Raw genomic sequence first — 16171 nt, 5'->3', positions numbered from 1 at the left:
AAACTCTGAACTAGAGAATGTTCGAACTTCTGTTTCACTGCGAATTTTAGATATAATCGTTTGGTTAGCCGGGACCAAACCAGAGAGAGATTACATCGATATGAAGTTTAAAAACTGCATCTGGTTTACACACTAACAAACTTTTTATACATATGAGTTATGAAGTCTTACTTAGCAAAAACACACATACACAAAACCCATTTGATGGATTGGAGACATAGGGAGAGGCCTTATTAGAACTTAGTAGAGGCTGTTTCAAGAAAGATCAAACATCATCACTCTTAAGCACACAAAACACACTGAGAATACTTAGAAAACAAAATGGCTATTACATTTCTTAATAACATCTTTTTCTTTCTTCCATATCATTTTATCATCACATTTACTAGTTCCGGCTTCTGCATTTCTCCATCACCCTTGGAGCTGCAAAACAAACAAGATTTGTGTTAGGGACAGTTCTTAGTGTTTCAAGAGCTCGGAAGGGACCAAGTGGTATCCTTTCTGAGCTATTCCTCACTAAGAAAAGTTTAAGGAGCAGGTGATCGGCGTAGAACAAGAGTAGAGAAGGAAGACTAACCTAAGCCTATAGCCTCAGAGCTCTTCATGATCCTCAGCTTCTTGCAGGAGCATATAAACATTCTGCAGAGAAAAAGACAGTAAAGAGTTTCACTGATCTATCTTCTTTGGTTAAGCTTAAGTTGTTGATTGATCTTAGTGGTTTCTAAAATTGAGCAAAATCAAAGACTTACTCCCAAGGGACATCACCAACCAACATCCAGTCACTGTCTTTGTCTTCATAGGTAACAACATACTCAGAACCACGCAAGAGATCGGTCAAGCGACTCTCGTTTAACCCATCTCGGCCACACCCTCCGTGAGACCCAAACTGACCTGTAGAAAATGAAACAACTCACTCACACACATGTATTATCATCTTCAATGAAAGAGAGTTAGAAACTATACCAATAGTGAAGCAGCTGAACATCTCCTCAAGAGCAGAAGAGAGCTCAACGTAGCTCTTGTAAGTCTTGAGATCGATTTTCCTCAAGTAAGGAGCACCTTCCATGCTCACTTTAACATACAAGCAAGGCTCAGCTCCAGACTTTGCTTCTCCATCAGTCTCTGAGTTATTATTATCACCACCACCTTGTTTCTGAGATTGAGAAGAAGCCATTGTGTTCTTCCTGAATGATCTAATCGGTGGCCAACCCACAACTTGTGCCCTGCTCCAACAAAGAAACATCATTAAAGCTCTAAAACAGAGATGTCTGAGTAGAAAGGAGAGAGCTTTTTTTTTTTTATATATCTTACTTGGAAGCTGGAGGTGCTGCTGCAGCAGAGCTCTTCTTCTCCTTAACCGGAACTGCCGGTTTAATGTCTTTGACATCAGTAGCGGATCCAGGAGAGAAGACCCATTTGGTAGACCCGTTAATGGCGTCGGAAAACACCCTTTTGGCACCTGACACTGGACATGAGCTCTTGAGAGGCAAGAACCGCTGGTCAACTCGCTCCGGTGACTCAGAACCGGGTAAACCGAGTCTTAACTCGGTTGCTTTGAAATTCAGAACGTCGTCGTTTTTGTTGTTGTTGTTGTCTCTGGTTTTGGTTTTGTTGTCAGACATTTGTGATGCTTCCATGGACAAACCTATGTAATCATGCTCTGCTGCTACGGATTCAGACATTCTCAAGTATGATGAATGTGGAGTAACTGTTGAAGCATATAGTGATTTAGAGAAAACAGTAAAACACTTTCTGTGCGAGAGAGAGAGAGAGATGAGATGAAGAAGAGGAAAAATTAAAAACTTGTGTGATAAACAAAAGCAAGAGCTTTCTCTTCTTTATTTATTTATTTAAATAAATATACTTAAATAAATATTTTTTATAATCAATAAGTAAATTATTTCCTCTTTGGGGTTTAAACACAAATCACTATACATTAGATTAACCTTAAAATAGAGTACTGACATTGAATTAAGAAAAAATGGTAGTACTGTATTTGGCAAATTGTATATACATGTATGAATCTATATATACACGTTACATATGTATAGACATCTACTCCCCGACAGGTCACAGAAAGCGTCCTGTTAGCTTTCCGATTCTGCCCTTGTCTCTCTCTTTCTCCATTTTCTTATTTTATTTTATTTAAAAACTAGTATTTGCTTTCTCTTGGAGGCGCATGTTATGCTACCATGCATATGATTTAGCAGCTAAAATACGCGTTCGTAATGTAATCCGTCTTGATGATTGCACCGATAATTATGTTTAGTCAGTTAATTATAAAATCAACTTATAATAGAGTTCATGACTTTTGTGAATTTGATTGAAATGAGTACAAGTATGTAACTTTTTTTTCACTGCAATATCATTTTATTTAAAAAAATGAAACTTTACATATGATGTTTCTAAATCGTAATGTATTAGTAATGTTACCCGTTCACTAATGGTATAGAGATTTACTAAATCGCCAATAATTGCAATGAAGATGATGAGACTTGAGGATGAGGGAGAGAAGAGAATCTCGAAAAGTTTTGGGCCCATGGGCTCTCATTATTGGGGCCACACGGGGCATGAAAAGTGGAAAGAAACAGTAGGGGTAGGTCTTTGCCACTTAGCCGCAGTAGCAATATTGAGCAGTGTTCCCAAATAAAGAAGTGTGGTCTCCACAAACCACCTTTTTATTTTATACTATGCTTTCCCAAAATCAGGAATATGTTTAAAGTTTTGACCTATAATAAAATTTTGGATAGTTGGATTAATGTGTGAAAGTCATTAAAAAGATCAAGAATGGAAACTCTGTGTTAGTGTCTTTAGTATAAATGTTTATCAGATTATATATACATCATTTTTTTTTGGACAAATATACATCATAGTTCACTCGAATTTAGTGGGTTTTTATGTATCTATTATATATTTGCATCAGGATGTTTCATGTATCATATTTATACTATTATTTACGAGGTGATTTTTAGCATTCGAACTCTCACATTAAAAATTAGAGCGGATAATATCGTTTCTACACATAATGAATTAAATATATTAATTAGCTAAAAACAAAAATGAGTTTTTTTTATAAGATAGGTAATTTTATTTGCGAAGTGGTTTTTTGGTATTTAAGCTCTCACGTTAAAAGTTAGAGCGTATATATCATTTATCCATAATGAATGAAAAATATTTATCAGCTAAATAAAAAAGAGTTTAATTTTTTTGATAACATAGGCCCTATTCAAAAACGCGGGTACTATACGGGCGATTAGTCGGCGAGGAGCCGCTCGGCGGTGCTTGGCCATGGCGAGTTGGCTGTAGTTGGCCAATTAATCGGCAACAACAATTTTTTTTTTCTTTTTGCGGTTTGAATGCTTAAAATCTTATATTTTTATGACAGATCTATAGGTTTTAAGTATAAAAACATGAAAACGCACCAAAATCTGATAATATGTGTGATTATAAACGTTTTACGGCCATGGAAAAGCTGTAACAATAAAAACCGTAAAGACAGATGGGGAAAATGAAGACGAAATGACGATAGTACTCATCATTAAAGGCAAAAAAAAAGTTAAAAAGAAGAAAAAACAAGTGGATCGAGGGTCGAACCCAGATTCTTACGCTGAGCAAAGATTATGTAACCACCAGGCTACTTCGACTAATTGTCTATTGTCAAGCAAACTGACTAATTATGCATGATATATTTATAAAAATAAAAATAAAATTAAAAACTAAGCCCTGATTAGTCTCCGATTACTTCCCGATTAATTGTTAACTCGCTAGGCCCATATCATCCGCCCGACTAGCGTCTAACGTAGTTTCGAACATGGGTAATTAAAATTAATATAATAAGAATTATCCAAAATTTTAAAAATATACTTTAAAATAAAAAGATACGTCCTATAGATATTGTGTTGTTAACCAAAAATATATTTTAATCAAAATTTTAAAATTAAGAAACAGAAAATACATAATTAAATAAAAATCAAGTAAAATTTCTATTATATAACCGCGCGGGTGTTATTTTAAATTTTATATGTATGAATATATTTATTTTAGATCATTAGTATACATTTTAATTTTAATCATATATTTAAATGTTTATATAACCATTTCAAATATAATAATTTATAGTTTATATGTTGTAAATAATCAGTTGTTTAAAACCATCACATGTAATTGTTGTTTCTTATTATATATTTATCTTATTATATTTACATTTAGTTATTAAATAAATTAATATGTGCATGAAAAACATATTTGAAAATTATTTGTATTTAATTTATGTTACCGCCTTTTAAAATTGGATTTCATTTTAGTAATATTTTCATTTTACATAATATAATATTGTATATACAAAAATCAAAGATATGTTAATTTTTATACATGTATTGTAGTCTGTCATCATATTATATTTTTAAGTAAATCTTTTATATGTTTGAAAATAAAATTTATAAATCTATCAATTTAATATAATTTTATTATATGTAGTTCAATATAAGAATTTTATTTTTTCATTTGATTATGATTATAAAATAGATAAAATTAAGATAGAATTTTATTTTAAATTTTATAAAAAATATTAATGCATAATAATATTTCATTGATAATTAAGAAATTAGTGAAACTATTTACATAAATATTTTGAAAATTAATATATTGTTAAAATATTTTGATGAACATAATAATTTTCATTTAATATGACTGATTGTGATTATATAATTGATAAAAATATGATAGAAATATATTAGTGCATAATAATATTTCAAAAGTAATCATGAAATTAGTGAAATTATTAACATATAATTTTTGAAAATTAAGATCTTGTTAAAATCTTCTTAAACAAATTTTTTCGAAATTTTTAATATTTATTTATTTTTATTTTAAATGAAAAGGAAATCAAAAGATATTATGATTAAAATAATTCAAATTTTTTGTATATTATTAGTCTTATTAAAATATATTTAATAAAAAAAATATTTAGAGTGGTCCAACTTAAAAATCACATATGAAATGAGGTTGTGACTTCTATTTTAATACAATAGATATATATATATATATAGAAAATACGTGTACGTTGCATTGTTACACCATGCATAGTAATTTGGTTAACTAAAGCCTTGTATCTTATCTAAAGCTTTTTGGATTTGTGTTTTTGTGTAAGTTCGAGGGTCTTAATCATAAGGTGCCTTTATTTTCCTTTTTCATTTGTCTTTCTCTCTCTTTTTTGGCAAGTTTTTGTCGTTTTACAAACATCTCATCTTAAATTGCACCTCAACTCACCATCTAATCGAGCCATTAGTTCATTAAAAGTTACAGTTACAATGTTTTATCACTATCGAAATTTATGCAATATGTAAACTCTAAAGATGTCTATGGCTGTTGCTTAATCAATTGTTGCATCAGATATTCAGATGTGCTGATTATAATTATTACTAGCTAGTAGCACTTTGTTTGACTAAATCATATAGGTTTTAATTATATTAGAAAGAGACACCAGTAACTTATAGATAAAATGTTGGCCTTGTATGTGTGTATATTATTTTCAACGTATTAAGGGAACATAAAAAGTGTGTGTGCTAAGTGCTAACTGAAGTGTAAATTATGATGATATATTAAAAACGTTATCAGATTCTAATTAATGCTTGTTATATTACTATTATAGTTCCTGCAAGGCATCAAAACAATGACTAACTGAAAATATATTTAGTTGAATATCGACTGGAATTACACTAAACCTAAAAACGTTAAATCAGTGAAAGATTGTACATACGACGTTAGTGAAAGATCGATTTGTGTAGCAATGGAAAGAAAAAGATCAAAGGGACAGTGTGAATCTTTACACAAAGCAGCCACTTACTCCACTGATTTAACATCTATATACAAGAACCTCATGCTCCATTATAACCTACTACCGAATCAATACGACGACCATGAATGATTCGATATTATATCATCTTCATTCAGACGCGGTTATTTCACTCTATTAAGAAATTGCTGTGATTAATAATAATGTTAGTGACCTTTGCCGCAACAGTAAAAGGTCGGTTATACCAATGACACTCCCGGTTGTTTTGGGGAAATTATATCAAATTTAGGAAAATTGTTTTTATCCTCGATGCAAATATAAATATATATAGGGTTACTGTGAGTATGCATTTGATCGGAGGGTGTAATTTTTTTAAAGATTTCAAATACTGTAATCATGAGACACTCCCGGTCGCTTTGAAAAAAAATAGAATTATTCTTCGATTCACGATTTTTAAGTTCACCAACCAATACGATTCCGTTATTTCATATTTGATATCTTTTTAGAAAATGAAACAAAATATATTATCAAGTTACATTATGTTTTTAAAATAAAAAGGTAAAAATAAAAAAAAATAATAGTTACAAAAAAAAATTTTAAAATATTTTTAACGTCGTCATCAAAAACATTAAACCCTAAATTCTTGTGTAAACCCTAAATCTTTGGATAAATCCTACACTCTAAATCAAAAACATTAAACATTAAAACACTAAACCCTAAATTCTAAACCCTAAATCCTAAACCCTTGAGTGTTTTAGTGTTTTTTATTTAGATTTAGGATTTATCTAATAATTTAGGGTTTACTCAAGGATTCAGGGTTTACCCAAAGATTTAGGGTTTATCAAAAGATTTATGTTTTACCAAAGGTTTAAGATTTAGAGTTTACTCAAGAGTTTAGGATTTAAGATTTAGTGTTTTGTTGACGACGCTAAAAATATTTTTTTTTATAACTATTACTATTTCTTTATTATTTTATTTTAAAACCATAATATAACTTGACATTATTATTTTTTTTTAAATATTGAATATGAAATAACAAGATCCTATTAGTTGGGGAACCTAGAAGTTCACCATAAGAGGTGAACCCAAAAATAAGTCAAAAAATTATATCAAATTAGGAAAATTGTTTGGTTATGCATATATAAATATAGGGTTAGTGTGAGTATACATTTGATCGAAGGGTGTAATTTTTTTATAAGATTTCAAATACTGTAATCATGAGATTCATTAAAATTTTCTTTGACAAATATATGGTAGACATTTTAGAAAGTGCTTGGTATTGGAAAATTGACTTTGTCAATCAGAGTCGACGTTTATAAGTCGTAAGCCTCAATGATGTAGGTTTATATATATGCTCCATTTATATATGCATATTGCATTATTGTGTTCCACTATCAAGATTTATGAAGATATACCACATGATGATGCTTATTCATATTATTCTATTTGCCGAAATCTGTAAATACCAAATGTAATATTTATCATGGCCATTGGCACATATAGGGTTTGTTCGATTTAGTTAGGTTTGATGAGTAGCTGATCAGAACGGATATTGATATGGAATGGAAACCGGTTGACCTCAGATGGTCTCTACTCTCTAGACTCCAGTTACTGGAAAGTCAATGAAGAAAGCGGCCTACTGGCTACTGCCGTACTGCGTAGTGCGTACAATCTCTTATAAAGCCATCTTTCGAAATTGTTGAAGCACTTACTATAGTGATTTGATTAAAATTTGATTAGTGTTTTTATACCAAAAGGTCTAAGTTTAGAGTATCAAAATATGAATTGTCATTAATTATAAAAATTAATAAGAATAATTTACATAAGATCTTTAATATGGTGTGTTTAGTTTATCGGTTTGTAGTGTCGGTTCCAATTAGTCTGGGTGTGTTTAGTTTTGTTTTCTGTTGATCTGCTTTTTGTTCTCTCTGTGTTTCTGTCAAAAAAGTCCTCGTAATAATATATTTACATTTAAATATTTTTTTGTCACGTATTAATTGATCTCTCGTGACAAACCTTATTCGAAGCAATTTCAAGTTTAATGTAAGGAGATGGATCCAAGCCCATTCACTAGTCTAGTATTATATCTATACTATTATTTGCGAAGTAAATTTTTGCAATGAAGCTTTCAAATTGAAAGTTAGAATGGTTAATATCGTTTATATCCTTAATGAAAAAATTGTATAAATAAATTAAAAATAAAAACGAAATTTTAATTGATTTTGATTAGATAATTGATTATTATTAAGAATAGTAAGAATTATCCAAAATCTGAAAATATAATTTAAAAAAGAGATAACTTTTGTATATATTGTATTGTTATCTGAAAAAGTCTTTAAGTAAAAAATTAAATACATAAATTCTATAACTAAATATTAATTAAATAAAATTATTAATTATATAATTAAAAATAGAATACTGAATTATCCAAAATCTAAAAATATAATTTAAAAAGATAATTTCTATATATATATTGTATTGTTATCTGAAAATGTATTTTAGTAAAACGTTAAAAACATAAATTATATAATTAAATATCAATCAAACAATTTTTTTTAATTATATAATTTAAAACTATTATTTGCGAAGTAAATTTTCGCAAAGTAGTTCTCAAGTTGAAAGTTAGAGTGGTTAATATCGTTTAACCCTTAATGAATAAAATGTAAAAATAAATTAAAAAATAAGAACGAAATTTTAATTGATTTTGATTAGATAATTGATTAATATTAAGAATAGTAAGAACTATCCAAAATTTGAAAATATAATTTAAAAAAAAAGATAACTTATGTATATATTGTATTGTTATCTGAAAAAGTCTTTAATTAAAAAGTTAAAAACATAAATTATATAACTAAATATTAATTAAATAAAATTATTAATTATATAACTAAAAATAGAATATTGAATTATCCAAAATCTAAAAATTATAATTAAGAAAATAATTTATATATTTATTGTATATGAAAAAATAGTTATATGAAAAAGTATTTTAGTGAAACGTTAAAATCATAAATTATATAATTAAATATTAACCAAATAATTTTTTTAATTATATAATTAAAAATATAATATTGAGTTATTTTAAGATTTATTTTAGTAATGAATCTATCTATATATATAAAAATATGTTTGCCTTTCTCCTAAGCTATCCACGTGGAAAGTCACTCTCTGAGAGACTGACATGTGTTTCTGGGTTTTATTTCTTTGGCTAGACTTGAGTTTAAGTTTGGGCTTATACTATGAACAATTGACAGGATTTTTTACTCTTTAATATTATTGAATGTGTTAATTATTTGTTAATACATAGTAGATAAAACAAAAAAAAACACACATTACGATATGGACGTTATATTATCATCAAAGCAATTTTTACCATATGTACCTCATCCTGTGATAATTTATAAAATAGCAACGAATCTATGAGTTCAGCAAATTTGTAATTAACTACTTCAGAATTTTAATTATATAAACAGTCAACAGTAGTGTGTTGAATATTATATTCATATGATTTAAAAGCCTTTATAAATTTTTATTTTTAAACATACACCAAAATTTTTATGAAAGTAAATATCCATTCAGATTCTCAACCATTTCAAATACCACCAACGCCAAAAAAATTTAATCAAGTGCACGAAAACTATCTATACTATTAAAAGGGGAGGAGTTTTAAAAAATCTACCTATGAAAAGTTATTGTGCACCCTTTCATTAATCTTTCAAAATAAGACTAGCTAAAATAATCTTTGTAACATCTCCTAATATTAATCCTATATGTACGCTTCTTATTTGGAATATCATTAATATCTTTAGAATATTATAATAACAATCTAGGCAACTACATAAATATGCTTTTATGGTATTACCTTTTTACTATATAATATAGTTACCATATAATCCCCTATATATTATTTGAGAAGCATTACAACATTTTTTTGTAGCCACATGTCATCACTAGAATGATTCTTAGAATCCTTAGAGAAATATGTTAGTCCATCTAAATATATAATAAACTTTTTATTAAACTAACCATAAATACATTATTAATGTGCTTCATTATTTCCATAAATAAAATTACGGAATTACCTAATATGACTAAAGTATATATGACAATTAATGACTTTGAATAATAAAGATTTGATAAAAATAAGTGTATGTTATATTATTTTGTTTAATTTTAAACTATTAAAATAAATTAAACAATCATAGTAACCATTTAATAAAAATTAAAAAAATTCTTTATATGTTGTATTTTGAATTTTTAAAAACGAGTATAAATTAGTAAAACCATTAAAAGTTTCACATTCAAATTTTGTGATCTATGCTTTAAACTTTTTGTTATGACATGATACAAATAATTAAAAAATCATATAAGTTGAAAGTGTCATTTAATAAGTATTAAAAATAATATATATATAAAAATATATATGTATATGCATATTAAATTATATGTCATATAAGAAAATAAATAAATATCTTAATTTTGAAATTTACTTTTAACAAAAAAAATTTGAAAAAATATTGACAAATTAATTTTTAAAAATATTAGAAATTACATAAACTATTAATCCCACAGTGAAAGTTTTGTTATCAGTAATTTAAATTTTTTGCTATAATAGATACAAATAATAATAAAAACATGAGCAAAAAGCATCATTTAATAAATATTAATATTAAAATATACTATATATATATGTTACTATCATTTAAATTTAATTATATACCATATCAAATAGAAAAAAATATTTTTTTGGATTAATAAAATTTATTTATATGTTCGCACCAACTTAATTATATAGGTAATAGTTACTGACTTTTTAATTATTCAATATATATTTATTGTTTCATAATAGGTTAGAAACATATAATATATAAAATAATTTATAAATATAATGTTTATTCCGCGCAAGGCGCGGGTCTTAACCTAGTACACTACTATTTCACGTGAATTATATAATATTAGTGTCCCTATTCAAATCATGATGATGGCTAATACATAACCAAAACCAAAATTACATGGAGACACAATCGTATAATAATTTATGTATGAATAAACAGTTTAAGTATGCGCATTTCTGATCCTATACATTTGGACCAAATTAGATATTTAAAAAATTTCAGTTTAAGTTTGGATTGATTATTTTCGAATCCATAATTCAAACACCTGTAAAATACAAATAATTTTTGGGTATATAATAGGTCCAAATTGGTTCAGATATTAAAATCCGAAACAGACTTGAAATACTCGACAGTCCAAAATAAATATCCAAAATATTCAAATATCTAAAAGACCAAACATTTTACCTGAAATCTGATCCGAAGAACCAGAAATACCTAAAATGTTATTTCAATATCCAAAATCTATTTCTTAAAATTTGAAATTGTACCTAAAACCCGAAAACCCAAATCTGGAAATACAAAATTATCTGTAATACCAAAATCATATTTAAAATATCCAAATATATCTAATATACATAAAATATTCAGGTATTTTGGATACCTGATCGAATCTTTGATAGGACCTGAACTCGACATAGACTCGCGGGTCCAAAAAATACGCAATATGTACTTTGTCCTGGATCTGAACCAAACCCGAACATGTATTTCTGGGTGGTTTTTATTCAGTTTTTCTGATCCATATAAAATACATAGGCCTAAGAGACAGTTATACAAGAGTATATATATAAAACTTCAAATAAACTAATTTATAAATTATTAGCTTAAAAAACTATTTTTCGATATAATACGACTTTTGTAACATAATAATCTAAACAATCATAAAACACTATTTCATATCAAAATTTGTTTTTAATCAAAAATAAGCCGCGCTTTCGAAGCGCGGATCAAAATCTAGTAATATATTTAAAACTACAATAAATACGTTAGTTAATGAAAAATCCTTTTAAAAAAAAATTATGGATGCATACATAAATATTAAGAAAAATGTATAAAAAGAAATAAAAGTAACAATAACTTGAAGAACAAAATGTATAAGACTAAGAATATTTATGATTTGTGGTCTAAGATATATTCAACTTATTGTCACAAAAAACTTAATAAAAAAATACAAACTTTGTTTTAAGGACATTAAAAATCACGTTAAAATTTTTAACATTTTAAGAAAAATTATGAATCAATAATATTAATATAAAATTTTATCCGAAAAACTCAGAATTAAATGCATAAACAAAAAAACAAACAAACCCTAAATCCTATAATCCTACGCATTATTCTAAACCAAACCGTAAACCCAACCTAAACCAAACGCTAAACCTTTTCTACTACCTAAACCCTAAATCCTACCTAAACCTAGACCTTAACCCTATCTAACCCTAAACCCTACATAAACCTAACCCTAATCCCTAAACCCTTCATACTACCTAAACCCTAAACCTACCTAACCCAAAACGTAAACCCTACCTAACCCAAACCCTATTTAACCCTAAACCCTACCTAACCCTAAACCCTTCCTAACCCTAAAACCCTACCTAAAACCTAACCCTAAATCCTACCTAACCCTAAACCCTACCTACCCTAAACTCTACCTAACCCTAAACTCTTCCTAACCCTAAAACCCTACCAAAAACCTAACCCTAAACCCTACCTAACCCTAACCCTAAACCCTACCTACCCTAAACTCTACCTAACCCTAAACCCTACTAACCCTAAACCCTACCTAACCCTAACCCTACCTAACCCTAAACCCTACCTAACCCTAAACCCTACTAACCCTAAACCCTTTCTAACCCTAAACCCTACCTAACCCTAAACCCTACGTAACCCTAAACCCTACCTAACCCTAAACCCTACCTAACCCTAAACTCTACCTAGCCCTAACCCTACCAACCCTAAACCCTACTAACCCTAAACCCTACCTACCCTAAATCCTTTTTAACCCTAAACCCTAAACCCTACCTAACCCTAAACCCTTTCTAACCCTAAACCCTTCCTAACCCTAAACCCTGCCTAACCCTAAAAATCCTACCTAACCCTAAACCCTGCCTAAACCTAACCCTAAAACCCTACCTAAACCTAACCATAAATCCCATCTAACGCTAAAACTCTATCGACCCTAAACACTAAAAAATAATCTCAAAACTTAAAGCTAAAAAACCTAAACTCTACCGCTATGTAATTTTTTGTTGTGATATTCAAATAACAAATTACATAGTAGATTTTAAATCTTACATCCATTATTTTAATTGCCAAAATATTTTGAAAGTTGTATCTTATGAATAAAAAAGATAAATTATATTTTAATAACGTTAAATTTTGTTAAAATAGAATGAAAAACTATTATCATAAATAAATAAAGAATTTTGATGAAATTTGAAAATCTTCTAATCAATAACAATTAATTAGTAATATTTCAAAAACCCTTAAACTATTATAGCAGTAGAATCTCAAAAAAAAAAAAAATTAAAGTTCTCAAACATTTATTTGCCAATAACCATCCTTAAATCTTTGCTCATTCACAAAAAATAATATTCTTTACATAAATTGGAAACAAGTTTTGTTTTTTGACTAGAGACCCAAGTTTAAATTATACCAATAAAATATTTTAATATTTAATTGTTCAGAAATAACAAGTTAATCTAACAATAATAAAAGGAAGATATCCTCAAATTCTAGCTATGCCACGTTGGTTAAGAAAATCAACCTATCAGAAGCTTCCAAATCGCCACGTCATCTTTGTTACTTGAAACAGGTTTTAAACGGGTCGGTCAATTCACGTGAGCTCAAAATATTAAAAAGAGCCCAAACCTCCTTCCAAGCATTGTCCAAGTCGTCTCTGTCTCTTCAACTTCACGATAACCTCTGCAATCCAAGTTTCTGTTGCTCTCACTCATTCAATTTTGTACTTTAAACTATCTTAATAATAAGAGATATTACCCCATCAAAGCTTTTCACCTCCCCTTCTTTCTGTTCTTATATAAACTAATAAACCCTACATCAAAAAAAAAAATTAAAAAAAAAAAATAACCCTACATCAAAGCTTTCATTGAGGATCTGCGACCTTAAGACAACCAAATGAAGATATGGCTATGAAATCGGCTTATATCTCCAGCAAGTCTCCGGTATGAATGTTTCTTTCCCAATTTTGTTTCATGGATTATAGAGAAATCTCATTAACCACTCACTGGTTTCTTTTCCAGCAGGACACTGTGATGCAAGGTCTCATCTAATTGTGCTCCACTCTACCTCCCTGACCTCAAACTAGGATTCACTTATAGTTCAGGAACTTTTTTGCTATGAAAAGCAAAGAGATCTATCGAGTTGCTGATCTTGGTTTGGCCATTTGCTTCACGCACAGCTCTGTCCTCTCCGATCTTGACCACATGTGCCTCCCTATTGACGCAGACAGGTTTAGGTTTAACTTACATGAGGTTTTGAAGCCAACTATGGACTCAGGGGTGACCTCTATTGTAAGCTGTTACAACTTTAAAGTCATATTCAATTTGATTGCTTATCTGCGTAGTTATAGACATTTGAAGGCCCCATTTAACTGCAACTTCCCAACCATTGATGTAGATGTCGTTGGCCACATGAAACTGCTAAATGAACAGATGCTCATTCAACGCCCGGTCCTTCACGAAGTGGCAATAGCAACCACACAGTGTGTCTTGATCCATTTGCAAACTAAGTAGTATATTGTCTTCAACTATTGCACATTCTCTGTATAGAATAGTAAAGTTTATAGCTATGAGTATGACATATATTTGACGTTCTAATCATGGTTACTTTCCATACTCATGGTTCTGTTTATATTTGTATGGTTAGTAATCTGTATAGAATAGTTAAGTTTCTAGAATCGGTACTTTGACGTTCGGCTCCCGTATGTTTACTGACTCTTCAATTTCTACATAAATATCTCAATATAATTTAGGCCCACTTATCTTTCTCTTTTTTCTTTTGTGTTTGATCTTCTACTAAGGTTCTTTGTTTTATTTTTTACTTTCAGTGTTGCTCTGGTTTTAAAGCTTTCTGTTTGTACAAGTTTGAGTCAAAACTCATACAAGTTATATATGACTTTTCCTGGAACACCCACCACATTTCTACAGGTAAAATTGTGTTGATTACTTTGCAAGTTTATCATATAAGTTTTTTTTCGAAAATTCCAGCTCTGACTATACAATGTGCATTTCCAATTGAAGCGTTCATTAGGCCCTTTTTGATCCATAATTAAAAGGTTTGGCAACAGTGGAGAGGGATCCTTCGTGTCAGCCCATTACAAAGACGGAATTTGATATCGAGAGAAGAAAAGTTACTAAAGAGGCTATCATGGAGTTAATATCTAGGGAGATAACTGAGTACCATACTCAGCTGCTAATGAATTCAAGTTTTATCTATCAAAAGTCTTAATATAATACTTGTGTTTGCATCTCTGAGAAAGCATTGTGTTACACCCAATCGCTAACATTGTCAGTGTTGTGCATTGTTGTTAATCAATTTAGGAGACAGTTGCGCATCTTGAAGAAAATAGCGGAAAAAAACAGGCCCTGTGGCACCCCTAGAAAAGAAACATGCCTCTTCCCAGGTAAATCCGTATATTATTTTTTCTTTTAGTGATTGTTTGTTTTCACATGATCTTATTTCTTTTATCTCCTCTCTTACTGACCGGGTAATATGCATTGTTAGCTTAGTTGTATATGTACATTTACATAATCAGAGCCTCATCTACAACCAGCTTGTGTTGAACACTAATTTCTTTGAGCCTCATGTCAGCTTAATTTATATTATGTATTTTTATATTTTGGAACTGAAAAAATGTATATTTGCATTTGTTTTGCTCTATGGACATTGGACTGTACGAGGATCAACTCCAAATTGCATAAGTTATTGCTTGGTCGGGCGGATAACCTTTTGGCTTCTTCTTTGTAAATAATATGTATGGAGCAAGAAAGGGTTGGTGTTGATTCCGTCAGTCATCTTGAAATCAGCTGGAGACTGACCTGCGGCAATGTTAATTCTCTTGAAAACCCAATGTTGATGTCTAGGCGTTAGCTCTTTAAATATAAAAGACTTTGCAGTTCATAATCTGTAACTTTATATCATAGAGATTTGTCACGTACATTCTGAAAATTGGTACTGTAAGATAAGCAACGAACTCATTGCTACTTCTCTTTCCCTTAAGTATGCACCAGCAATTTATGTCTAGGTAGGATAACATGGAATTTGTAAGTTTGAAAATGTTACAGTGTCCATGTGTTTTAAAAATACGCACTGCAAAGTCCCTAAGCTACTTATCATCTCTCCACTCCACTGCTCTCTCTACCAGACCAAATCATCGAGAACACTCCAGAAACTCCAAACCTCTTCCTTTAATTTCATCAGTTTCCCTTTAATATTTTTCTTTTGTGGTTGATTCTTTGTGAGGGTT

The 16171-nt window shown here is 29.4% G+C and overlaps 2 protein-coding genes across 19 annotated transcripts; one reads left to right on the top strand and one right to left on the bottom strand.

Annotated features, from left to right (window-relative positions):
- Nucleotides 1-124: 124 nt before the first annotated feature.
- LOC106399043 (auxin-responsive protein IAA27) lies at nt 125-1843 on the bottom strand. Its single transcript, XM_013839548.3, has 5 exons — nt 1312-1843; nt 964-1223; nt 750-891; nt 578-639; nt 125-423 (listed from the first exon to the last, which is right to left on the bottom strand). Exons 1-5 carry the CDS (start codon nt 1680-1682, stop codon nt 386-388), a joined length of 873 nt encoding a protein of 290 aa, XP_013695002.2. The 5' UTR covers nt 1683-1843; the 3' UTR covers nt 125-385.
- Nucleotides 1844-13430: 11587 nt separating this feature from the next.
- LOC125609963 lies at nt 13431-15908 on the top strand. 18 transcript variants are annotated; one of them, XM_048781600.1, is made up of 6 exons: nt 13431-13868; nt 13947-14216; nt 14753-14852; nt 14981-15146; nt 15246-15328; nt 15589-15908. In XM_048781600.1, exons 2-6 carry the CDS (start codon nt 14043-14045, stop codon nt 15624-15626), a joined length of 561 nt encoding a protein of 186 aa, XP_048637557.1. In that variant the 5' UTR covers nt 13431-13868; nt 13947-14042; the 3' UTR covers nt 15627-15908. The 18 variants fall into 18 exon arrangements, 2 of the variants coding, with proteins under 2 accessions (XP_048637557.1, XP_048637554.1); XM_048781597.1 differs by having other exon boundaries at nt 13449-13868; nt 13950-14216; XR_007340034.1 differs by adding an exon at nt 14323-14434 and having other exon boundaries at nt 13494-13868; nt 13950-14216; nt 14946-15146; nt 15246-15908.
- The last annotated feature ends 263 nt before the right edge of the window (nt 15909-16171 follow it).

Source organism: Brassica napus, chromosome A1, assembly GCF_020379485.1.
Source record: "Brassica napus cultivar Da-Ae chromosome A1, Da-Ae, whole genome shotgun sequence".
Lineage (NCBI taxonomy): Eukaryota > Viridiplantae > Streptophyta > Magnoliopsida > Brassicales > Brassicaceae > Brassica > Brassica napus.
Note: the sequence above shows the minus strand (reverse complement) of the source record. Positions and strands in the feature narration are given on the sequence as shown.

Excerpts from the sequence above, each read along its gene's own strand:
- LOC106399043 (XM_013839548.3), bottom strand. The coding sequence starts at position 1,682 with ATGTCTGAATCCGTAGCAGCAGAGCATGATTACATAGGTTTGTCCATG. Across the intron at positions 892-963 it reads GTTCAGCTGCTTCACTATTG|GTCAGTTTGGGTCTCACGGA; the intron begins GTATAGTTTCTA and ends CATTTTCTACAG. Across the intron at positions 640-749 it reads GTTGGTGATGTCCCTTGGGA|AATGTTTATATGCTCCTGCA; the intron begins GTAAGTCTTTGA and ends TTTTCTCTGCAG.
- LOC125609963 (XM_048781600.1), top strand. The coding sequence starts at position 14,043 with ATGAAAAGCAAAGAGATCTATCGAGTTGCTGATCTTGGTTTGGCCATT. Across the intron at positions 14,853-14,980 it reads CACCCACCACATTTCTACAG|GTTTGGCAACAGTGGAGAGG; the intron begins GTAAAATTGTGT and ends CATAATTAAAAG. Across the intron at positions 15,147-15,245 it reads TCAAGTTTTATCTATCAAAA|GAGACAGTTGCGCATCTTGA; the intron begins GTCTTAATATAA and ends TAATCAATTTAG.